The following is a 12,088-nucleotide window of genomic DNA, read 5'->3' on the forward strand; positions in this document are numbered from 1 at the left end:
CTGGCTGCTGCAAGGTGCCTTACAGCATGTTTCTGACTGCTGTTGCCGGGGCAGCATGCGGTCCACTGGCATTGTGTAGCAGTAGGATCAGGCTGTCTGTGTACACATTTCTGAAGAATGAGGTGGTAAGCAGAAATGGTAGGATTCTGGGCTATTTGGAATGCTTCCCTGTGCAAATAAACCCTCGCTGCTTATAATAAATTAGCACACTTGAGGAAAGTTTTAGCACAGATCTCTCTTGAATTTACTGGTTTACAACATGACATGCAGGATGATTTTTGCCTGGGGGAGGATTCAAAAATATGACTCTGCATAATATGTGGGTTGGGCACAATACGGCACTCTAAATGTGGAAAGAAAATATGGGGGGGGGATCAGATCTCATGTCTGATACAGGTTTTTTCAAGTGGAAAAAAAATAATACCATACAGACTTCATAATTGACTGAGGGCATCTTGGCTTGAATCCTAACCATTTGCGCTGTGACACTTCCTGGCCCAGAAGACCCTCTGAGAATGGAAGGAAAATTGTGTTCAAGAGCAAAAGACTCCTTTCACAGAAGGAGCTCTTGGCCAAGGACACCCCAGCATGAAAGGTTAAGATCCAACCCGTTGTGTTTCTGGCATATAGTATATTAGAAAATATAACAATATAACTCTTCAAGATAAGGTTGCATTCTACAAACTATAATACATGCTCCTAGCTGCTAGTGAAAGTTCCTCTCGATCAGCAAGTCAGCTTGACTGAAGTGCGTGAAGAGGCAATGGAACATGCTTTCAGTAAAGAATTCTGTCCTGTGTGCTGCTTCCTCTCTTCTGTGCTGGGATGCTGGCTTCCCTCGCGAGGTAAACTAGTTTCAAATGTTAGTTGTATAAACATTCTATGTTTAGACTGTCCTAATAATTTCTTGAGCTATGTTCCTACATTTGGGACAAAACTCTTCTCTCCCCTCCCCCCCATTTCTAGAGAGAGAATGACAAATGACTTCATTCAGAATCTTCTAGTCATTCATTATGTATTGTCAAATTTCAGCTTTCTGAATGACCTGAAAGTACCTTACCCTTGGGGGGGGGGTTCATTTTGAGTCCCCTATTTTTAAAGAGAGATGTGCAAATGACCTATTTTTGGCTTTTACAGAAATCAGAATGTATTTGATAAGTGTAACATATATCTGTTTCCTAGCTAGTATAAGAGTAGCTTAACCTTTCTTTCTTTCTTTCTTTCTTTCTTTCTTTCTTTCTTTCTTTCTTTATTTATTTATTTATTTATTTATTTATTTATTTATTTGGAATAATCATATACCACTTTTCAACAATAAAGTCTGTGTTGAACTGAATAGGGACAGCTGCTCCCCCACTGCTAAATATCAGAGAACCACCACTTTTGATGGCTACCCCTTAGCCTAGTTGGCTGGGGTTTGAGGATACCCTTTGAGCCACTGGGGGAAATCAAAACATGTTCAATCAATGTTGCCTAGATATCAACCTTCTGTGTGTTGCCTAGAAGTATCTTAACATCTAAGGCCCCAATCCTATTGAGGTTCTATGCTGCTAGACCCCGCATTCCAGTAACACAAGGCCCTTTATGACAGTCTGAAAGCTGTTGTGTACTGCTAGGCTGCTGCCAGAAAAAGCTGGCTATGTGGCACATGTTGCAGTGGCTTCAGGAGGCTCCGCCAACCCTGGGATGTTGGTGGCGGAAGTTGGGTACATGGGGGGGTTGGGTACATTGGGGGAGGATTGTGAGTTTTCTGTGGCAGAGGGGGGAGTGCTGGGGCCAGGAGCAAGGTGGGAGTGGATCTCAAAGTGCACACCAAATCCTATCCCCCCCCATTTTAGACCAGCCCCTCCCCTTTTCTCTCCTTGGACTTATGCCAGCTACATAGCTGGTGTGGGTCTAAGGAGACCAATTGGCTACCAGAAGGTCTATACAGAGGTAAGCAGAAAATATTTAACTCATCTCTAGCAGATCTCCTGATCACCCCAACATCACCTTTACTGGATGCAGTGCACACCCCATCAGTATGACTGCATCAGTGCCAATAGTGGAAGATAGGATTGGGCAGCAGAAGTCCGTTTGGACACCTTTATTGGGAGACATATTCAGCTGTCCCATGGTCAGATGGTTTTAATAATCTGGGTGTCTTGGCAGGTCTGGGGGGGGGGCTGGGGGCAAAATTCCTGGGCCTTGGCTTCCAGGAGGCCGGGGCCATGACAAATCTATAAAATACAAAACAAATTTATTACAAAATACATTTGGGTGCCTCAACCTTAGCCTATCCAGGGCTATGTTTTCACTACAGTTTTAATCCAGTTTCAATGCACTTCTATTACCTGTAGTTTGTTAAGGCTGCTCCAGATTCCTCCAAATCACATTCCCTCCAAAATGCATTGAGGGAATAGAAGTGCATTGAAACTGGATTAAAGCTGTAGTGGAAATACAGCCCAGGTTTTCTCCATAAGTACCAACATGTAGTAGTATAATTCAAACATGGGGAAGTGAATTTTACACTTTCAGGTCAGAACTCTATGCCCCAGTAACAGGTCAGCTGCATCTCTTCTAGTTTAGTGTGTGTCTAGAACACTTGGCCTTGGATCAAGTCTATATGTGTTTTGACATTGTTTGAAGGTAAAATTAACAGTGTGGGGTACAAATACCAAGTCTGGAGCACAGAAGAGGAAAGAAAAAAGGGAGAAAAATGAAACATAATAATTAAAAAAATGTCAGTCAAGTTTGTTTCATTGGGCTTTGTTTCAAAAAATCATCACATAGTTAAAGCCAGTCTTTAAATGTCAGTGCATTATTATTAGAAGAAAAGCAGATGAGGAGGACTTTGCTAAGGTAGGAAGGAAAAAAAAACTCAGTAGCATTACTCATAGTTAGGATGTCAGTGGGGATGATAGAAGGCCGTCTTGTGCAAACTTGTACAAAAGATTTCAGTCTTTCAGACAGCCTTGATGAAGGCTAGTGTTTCAGTTCAATCGTGCTCATACTCAAAACTGTCTTTTAAAAACTTGTTTTAAAAAAGGGAGTAACATCTGGTTTGTAGGAAAATTTAGGACAGAGGGGACCATCAGGCATCTTGACCTGGGCTCAATACCAGCTCTTAGCAGCCCTTTGTCTTACATTATAAATGTTTTAATTTCAGGGCTTTTGTTCATCAAGAAGGTACTCTAACCATTTTGATACACCTGTGAGTGAGTCACTCAGTGAGGTCTGTCCAGCTACAGCAACAAATGAACATGTGTGCCAAAGCAGAATTAATTTGCCATATCTCCAACCAGATAGTGACATGCATGCACGAATAGGGTGTGTGTGTGTGTGTGTGTGTGTGTGTGTGTGTGTGTGTAAGTGCTGATCACTTTCAAAAAGGTTGCTGTTTTGCCAGTTAGTTGTTCAGGTAGATTCCCTTCTCTGCTAAAGAGCTGAGCAGCAGGATTTTACCCTTTTTTAAAAGTGTTCTGCACGTATATTCTGTCTGCCTCCTTTGGATTGGGGCAATAATGGTTGAAGGCTACTGTCCTCGGTAGACGTACATGGGAGAAACCTCTGTTATCACATAAGTTAAGCCCACTGTGTAAGACTGGGCTGTCCATCCTGGAAAATGTTTTGCAAATAATTAGTTCTTGATGTCTTTTTTATAGATTTTTTAAAATGCGTATCTGTAGTTAGAATTTAAAATAGACATACTGATGAAGGTACTACTTATGCCATATTGAATGAACAATACTCATTCAACAATCCATTTATATGTTGCTAAACACCTTCTAAATCAATGCTATGCATTTGCTTAAATCAGTTCTAGTCTGGAAGGGTTGCAGACTACATAGAGACATCATGTAAATATTTTCAATCATCAGCTGTCCAAACCCCCCACTATCATGACTCTACCCATTCTCCTTTGGAGCTCCTTGTGCCCAGAACATGGTGGAATGTCTGTCTGTTTCTTCATATCTTTTCTCAAATCATTTTTTTATTTTGCAAGGGCTTTCATTTAACTGTAGTCAAAATTTAAGTAGGTGTAACTGCGTTTGCCTGCACCTTTTCCTTAGTTCCCTTTGTGTCTCCATCTACATTTCTCTGTTATGTGTTTTAGATTGTAAGCTCTTGGGAGGCAGGAACCTGCATATTTTTTTGCTCATCAAACTATAAGGGACTATGCACACAAATGGCATTGAATAATAAATGTTCTCTGTGATATAGGAATTAAATAAGATATTTTGCAGGACTATACAATTCCGTAATCAAATGTCCACCAAGATGTTCTCCTGCACATAGAGCATTAAAATGAAAGGGACACATCCAAGTCCCATTCAGCTGCAAGACTTTCACAAGTTGACTCAGATGGATCTGTTTTAGAAATAATGATGCAAAGTTTACACGGAACTGATTATGTAATGCTTCTTTTTATAGAAGTAAAGTTTTATAAAGGTTTTTATTTGTTAAGATGATAGTTACAATTATGTCAAGAGCTATCTGCCTCAAAGAATTATTAGCAAGTTATTTTCTGGTTTTAAAACCTATTACACCACTTACTAATATATAGGACATTGGAAACTGGGCAGAAAATTAAAAAAAAAAAAAGTATTCCAGGCAAGTCTTTTGATTATATTGATATACCTGCGTCCTGTGTCAAAACTGTGCTTGTTTTGTTGTTTGAATATTTTTTGTTCAGGCTGAAATAAGGTCAAAGTTGCATCTGAACCAATTGTTGCTTCAAAAGTTTTTCAACTCTTTTAATAGGCTTCCATTATGTGTTTTTACAGCAAATTTAGTAGTGGAGGAGCGAACGAGACAGATGAAAATGAAAATGCATCGTTATAATCAGACAACAGGGTCTGGTTCTAGTCAAGAACTGGAACGTGAGCAATATACCAAGGTAAAGATAGTATTAACATGATACTTTATTCGGAAAGGTGAAGCATTAAAATATTTGTTAAAAATATGATATAGCACAAAAGTACATAGGAAGAAACTGTGATCTGAGTCTGCTACAAATACTGATTTTACACTGAGGCCAGAATTTAATCCATACTGTCTTTACAGTCTAGGAAAACTTCCTTGAATAATAATCTTGTTACAGGCTGTTGATTCCCAAGCATGGGGAGCCCTAAATTAATAAGCCAAAGATGGTTTCTGACATTCCAAGAAAGTGTCAAGATTAAATGTTCAAGTGACTTGCATTTCTGTTTTGCAAGCTTTCAGTGTAGTATTTGCTTTCTAAAACCCTCTGCAGATGTTGCCCATGGTGTTGGAAATGCGTAAAGGGCCTCCAGGACTGAATCCTTTCCCCTCTCAGATGATGCAGTGCTTAACCACGCCTCCTCACCTCCATGTGTTCCACATTTGTCCACAGCAACAAATGCTGAAAACTTTCCCCATGTTCATTGTTTGTCAGTACAGACAAGTGTTTAATAGGGCAGAAAGTGAGGTTTAGTGTGTGCTTCATTGGTGGAGTGGGTCTAATGTGGTACAGTCCTGGATCCTCCATGGGTAGCTTACAGCAGGGGTGTCCAAAACCCGGCCCTGGGGCCACTTGCGGCCCTCGAGCACTCCCAATGTGGCCCTCAGGGAGCGCCCAGTCTCCAATGAGCCCCTGGAGATTTGTTGGAGCCTGCACTAGCCCGATGCAACTGCTTTCAGCATGAGGGTAACTGTTTGACCTCTCACGGGAGCTGTGGGATGAGGGCTCCCTCCACTGCTCTCTGTTTCATGTCTGTGATGCAGCAGAGGCAGCGAAGGAAAGGCTGGCCTTGCTTTGTGCCAGGTCTTTTATAGGTCTTGCGCTATTGCAAGACCTTCATTCATTCATATAAGTTCATCTTTAATATATTCATTTATGTAAACTTATGTAAATTGATTTAAATTTTAAATGTAAATTAATTCTTTTTTTCCCTGATCCCCGACGCAGTGTCAGAGAGATGATGCGGCCCTCCTGCCAAAAACTTTGGACACCCCTGGCTTGCAGCTTATATTTACGCATCAAATCAAGGGGAAGATTTGCAACTTTTCTCTTTGGACAGTGTGCCAGAAGCAGTGGTGTCACTATGGGGGTGCGGGTGGTGCAGACTGCATTGGATGCTACCCTTGGGGTGGGTGACACCACACCACGTGAACTTCCATTCAGTGATCTTCAGCCTGCTCTGGACCCAGCTGCCTCATGCTCTAGCCAGAGATCTTATTTTCGCCACAGCTAGGCTGAGAGCAAGCCAAATATCACTGAACGGAGGCAGTCCAAAGGCAGTTTTTCACATTTAAAGGAAATTAATAGCTCTCATGGTTGGGGGCAGCTTGATTATGTCATTGTGTCACCCCTGAACTTCCAGAACACAAGGCTTCTTCAGGTAAGTGCCACACCGGGTGGCACTCACCCTAGGCACGCCTCTGACCAGAAACTTGAAACAAGGTTGGGTAAATCACTCCCATCTTGGCTCTTGTGCTTCCTCACAATGTCTGAAGGCCTGATGGTTTTAATTGTGAAACAGACCAGGGAGTTCAGTGCCTCAAGTCACGTTATAAACAGGTAGTCAAACCACTTGACTGGTTCTTCTTTCCACAATTTTTTCTTCTATATTTCTTGCACAGTATAAAACCTGGAATGGGCCAGACTGAATGACCTACAGGTACTCCAAAGCTATAGCCAGGACCACAGAATCTAAGTTGTGAGATGGAACTTCTAAGGAGACATGAACATTTGTAGAGGAGATTCACAGCCCAATCCTATGCAAGTCTACTCAGAAGTAAGTCCCATTAGAGTCAATGGGGCTTACTCTCAGGAAAGTGTGGAGAGGATTGGGCTGTCAGGCAGATGCAGAGACACTACAAAAGGGAAGGCACTGAAATATTTACACATGGAGGTGGATGGGAGGGATAAGAAAGATAAGAAGAAGGGAGGGAGGGATAAGAAAGATCAAGAAACACAGGCAAAAATACCCTTCCTAAAGCTACAAGAATGACCCTTAAAATTATCATGAAAGTTCATATCTGGAGATTTGATAAACTCACTGGAAGTCATTAAGACTTACATGATAGCGGTGTTGTTGGTTCCTTTAGTGTGCATTTTGAAGACTCTTCTCTATCAGAAGAAAGCTTTCAAATTCTCCCAAGAGTTTCCAATAGTCCATCCATTACATTGATGAGTTGTGAGGTCAAATGGGGAAAGAAGCTATGGGAGGGCTCTTGTTTAAGGAGAAGCAGAAGATCTTTGTCCCACATGTCCCTCCTGGTGCTTGAGAAGAAAACAGCCATGAAGGGCTTTTTATCTGATCTTCTAGCATGGCTGGAAATTTGATGCACCATTTTCCGATGCACAGGATAACAAATGGAGCACTGTACTTCTGACCACAGTGGTGACTGTGTAGTAATTTCAGCACCAGGCATTGCTGACAAGCTTCCAGGCCTGCCCCTTGAGCCTTGAAGTGGAGGCAAGCTAACTGAACTGCCTGCCTCCTGTGGTGAAGGAGCAATAGGTAGGAACCATATTTCAGAGAGACAGACAGGGTCCAATCCAATACCATCCCAGGTGGTGTGGCTTAAGGGCTTTGGGGGCTTAGAGAGGCTGTATGAGGGAAGACTTGTGAAAAGTCAGTCTGGACCCTGGCAAGGCTGAGCTAATGCTGAATGCCTGAACTAAGCAAAGCAGTTCTGGTGGTGACCACCTCATTATCATGTATATAAGAGAACAGGAGGCCAGGCAGTCCACAAAAAAATGTGGAAGAGAATCTAAGCAAAGGAATGGAATATACGTATTTACATGCAATGTGGCTGAAACTACCTTCTTTGCCAATGTTGCTAGCTCAGAAATTTCATTGCTAGCCTTTTTGTGTTGAAAGCTAACTATGCCAAGCTACCTGAACTTTAGCAATCAGTTCAATGTGGGTCCCATTTCTCACAGGAACATATTAGCATATGTCACTGTAGACCAGCAAGCCCTTGAAATTGTGGTGAAAAGGTGTTGCTCACCTGTATAGTCCATGAGCGCAACACTGACACTGTACTATTCTCTGCTATATAGTTTGTGTGATCCCCAGTTCTGCCCACTGTCCCTGGGATCCATGGTATCTGGAGTGTTTTGCCTTCTTTCAACTATGTCCTAGGTTGGATCTCACTTACTTGGTCCTATAGAATACTTTGCCCCATAGAATGAGAGTCCCACATACAGCAATACCTTCACCTACATTGGTTTGCTCTTTCAACCGTTTTCAATTATAGCCACATTTTAAATTTCATCCATGTGCCTTCCTCTTTTGTCCTGTTTCATCCAACCTTCCAGGACATTTGTTGATGTTCTTTTCTTTCTGTTTATTTAGCATTCAGTCCAATGTATTTGCATGTGTTACACAGTTGGTTATTTATTTTTTTGCAATAAAATTGCAAGCTAAATAGGGCTGTGCTTTCATCCATTTTTTTTACTTTTGTCCATGCTCTAGTCCCTAGCCAGATGAAAGTGCAAGGTACAGGTGGGGCCTTGGTATCTGCAAAGAATCCATTCTCGGACCACCAGCAGATGCCATAAACTGCAGCTAATGAAATCTGTGGTTTTCTGCTCCTTAAACCCTCCAAAGGCAACCAGAGCACAGCTCTGGTCGCCTTCAGAGGGTTCAGGTGGAGCGGAGACTGGCTCAATGCGGGTCTGGGGGACCCGTGTTGAACCAGATTGACGGATGTAAAATCCACGGATAAACAGGCTCCACCTGTATTGCTGTTTTCCTCTTCCAGCTTTTGTTTCTTGTTGTTCCACTGGGGCACAATGGAACTCTGGGAACTGGCTTCTACATATGTTGACATTGAGAAGCGAGGATCCCAGAAAGATGCTAGGAGAAATCTGGAGAAATTTGTTGTTCTCTTGTCACTGCTGTTCAAGGTTTGGCATGATTGATTTTGATTTATAAGTGGTATTTGTTTGTGTTATTGTTAATGAGTTGCTCTTCAGTGTTTGTATATACGTTACTGAATTTATTTTGATAGTAGACATACAATAATACAAAAAAAAATCCTTCTTATAAACAATTAAATGAAGCAATACTTTCAACATTGCTGAATACTTTAAGCACTACTTTTTGATTTCTGTATGAATAAATGGGGCAGTGGCGTAAGTAGACTAGGGCCAGGGGTAACAATTGCTCCAGGCAGCAAACTGCCTGGAGGCACTAGTCTGGCCACCTGTCCTTAATTGAACCACCCCAAAAGTGATGGGACTCCCAAAAGTGGAACTCCTGAAAGTGGCGATTGTGGTCTGCTCACCAGCCATCCCCTTCCTCCACTGCCCTCCCAGTTGCCTGTCCAGAGCCGAGGAGCAAAGGGGCGGCTGGCAAGCGGCCACAAATTGTGATCACTGCTTTTGGCTGCAGAGAAAAAAGTGGCATTTTAAAATGGTGCTTTTTTTGCTGCAACCAAAAGCAGCATTCACAGTCTGTGGCCGCTCACCAGCCACCTCCTTGTCCCACTGCCCTCCCAGTTGCCCCCCTCCCCCGCAAGCTGATCACTTTAGCTTTTGGCTTTAAAAAAAAATTAAAAATGTATTTGAAAGCATATATTTTATGGGGTGTGACATCACACCCAGGAGTGACATCACGGCGGCAGCATTTCAAACTTTGTTCCAGGCTTCCAGGCTGGCTAGTTACGCCACTGAAATGGCGTGTCGTTGTCCGCCAATGCATTGCTTGATTTATGGGTATCTTTTGTAGTTTTTGTGCATGTAGTGTCACCCAACCTTTTAAAATTGCTGTTATCAGTTGGATGGTTTGCTTTGATGTGGTTTTCTCAGTAATATGACCAGATAAATTTGAGTGGTGACATTGCAATCCAAGAACCATGTTCCTTCAGCAGCATTTGATAAATAAATTGACTTTTCTTTGTGCAGCATTTCATCTGGGACAGAAACCATAACTGAGACAATATAATGTCAGTTTATGAAGACAATCTGTTCCATTTTAAATCATAAAGCAATGCTGAGATTGCAAGGCGCTGAAAATTGCCCGGCTGCGGCAATATATATTGATATGAATTATTTGCCAGGGACCAAGCTCATGGATAGATGGCAATGAGACCTGGCTATGCAGTGGGCTGCTGTGAGGTCCATAACAAAGTCTAATTCGGAATAAAGTGAATTTCATTATTTATATCACCAGAAGCTGAGGGCAACTATATGTAGTGAGGTTATGAGTGATCAGGGAAGAATAGGAGCTGAGAAGGGTCAAGTAGAGAGCAATGAAGTAGTCTGATAGATTGTTCCAGGCTGTTAGTACAACCTGTTTACAGAGCAGAGTTTAAAAGCCTTCTGTTAAGAAAACCACTTCAGGCATGTAGTTATAAAGAAAGGAAAAACTAGTGTTGCAGTTAGAACTGTTTGGGCTTAATGGCGACAGTCTATGGAGGATTTCATTTGCTAACATTTCGCTCACAGCTTTGGTGGGCATTTGCAAAGGACTGGAGGTTCTCACCTCCAGTCCTTTGAAAATGCTCACCAAAATCATAGCAAAATGTTAGGAAATGAAATCCTTCATAGACCATGTTCATTAAGCCCAAACAGTTCTCACTGCAACACTAATAGTACCAGCCATGAAAGCCTTAGATCAGTGGTTTTCAAACTTTGAGCACGAAGACCCACTTTTTAGAATGAGAATCTATCAGAGCCCACCAGAAGTGATGTCATGACCAAAAGTGACATCATTAAGTGGGAACATTTTTAACAATCCTAGGCTGCAATCGTACCCACACTTACCCAGGAGTAAGTCCCGTATGCTATCATTGTTAAAAGTATATACAGAGTAGTCTGTTAAAGTACAGATCTGTAACATTTCTCCAGATGCAGTCACATACCATAGTAGCATCAGGTCTAATACATTAAAAACAAAATATTGAAATGAAATGAATGGGGACCCACATGAAATTGGCTTGTGACCCACCTAGTGGGTTCCAAACCACAGTGTGAGAAACACAGCCTTAGATTATATATCAAAGGAAATTCTGTATGTTTTACAAAGGAGCTCCATACTTGGATGGGGGGGAGGGAGAGAGAGAGAGATCTTACATGCTTGCTATCTAGCTAGAAAAGAATTCTGAGTAGAAGAAGGACGAAGGAACAATAGCCTGAGATGAGAAATCTATGTACCAAACAGGGCTTTACTGGAACATAAGAACAGCCCCACTGGATCGGGCCATAGGCCCATCTAGTCCAGCTTCCTGTATCTCACAGTGGCCCAGCAAATGCCCCAGGAAGCATACCGGATAACAAGAGGTCAGATAGAAACAGATCTTGTATAGGCCCAGTTCCCTGGCAAGAGCACAGAACCAAGTCTCTGCTCCCATGATACTTTGGTCAAGCCACTAAGCCTCACTGTTTGAAGCCAAAGCAGGCTGCCTCTTCCCATGGCCTCCAGAAATATCCCTCTCCCACAGATACTGTCACGAAACAAAGGGGAAACCTGTTTCTACTGGCAAGTGTTTCTGTTTCAAACAATCATCGCACTGGACTAAATTTGTCCTAATGTATTCGCATTGTTTTTTGTTTAGGATCACCTGGTATGAATGTAATATGAATAAAAAAAAAAAAAAGGAATGATGATTTATACACACATACACACCTCACAAGAATTGCTGCATCCATGAAAGAAAAGCAGTTATTGGGAGTCGAGTAGTTTTCAGTGAAATCTCTTTGTGTAATACCCATAAGCTTCGGTCAAATGTATCTGCTAACTTATTGACTCTACTAAGCACTGCTAATCTCAGCCATTATCAATGAACATTGCAAACCTTAAGTACCTTTGACAGTGGCTGAGATTGGCAGCGCACATTACAGTCAATTCATAAGCTGATGCATTTGAGCATTATTTAATAGATGTTTCCTCAATTTTCCTTGAAAAAATTCTCATTGTGATCATAATTACAGGAATATGGCATTGGAGATTATGACTACAGGTGGAGCCTATTTATGTGCGTGCGTTCCGTTCCATGACCCGCCGCGATTAAGGAAAAACGCGTTGTGCTAAATTGCATAGAGTTACGCAAATACACTGCAGCCTGACACTTGGGGATGCAAGGAAACTAAGGCAGCTGCTCTCAATAGCCTCCCCCTCCTCTGCTCCAT

At 42.0% G+C, this 12,088-nt stretch overlaps 1 protein-coding gene across 2 annotated transcripts in view; it reads left to right on the forward strand.

The window, feature by feature from the left end:
- The window catches only part of LOC136637824 (regulating synaptic membrane exocytosis protein 3-like), a 116,056-nt gene that overhangs the window by 51,024 nt on the left and 52,944 nt on the right, over positions 1-12,088 (forward strand). The window contains exon 5 of one of the 2 annotated variants that reach the window (XM_066612434.1): positions 4,767-4,879. The exons of the other annotated variant lie outside the window; for it this stretch is intronic. Coding sequence (XP_066468531.1) covers positions 4,767-4,879 — 113 coding nt within the window. The remainder of the gene's footprint in view (positions 1-4,766; positions 4,880-12,088) is intronic. 2 annotated transcript variants of the gene reach the window in all.

Source organism: Tiliqua scincoides, chromosome 1, assembly GCF_035046505.1.
Source record: "Tiliqua scincoides isolate rTilSci1 chromosome 1, rTilSci1.hap2, whole genome shotgun sequence".
NCBI lineage: Eukaryota > Metazoa > Chordata > Lepidosauria > Squamata > Scincidae > Tiliqua > Tiliqua scincoides.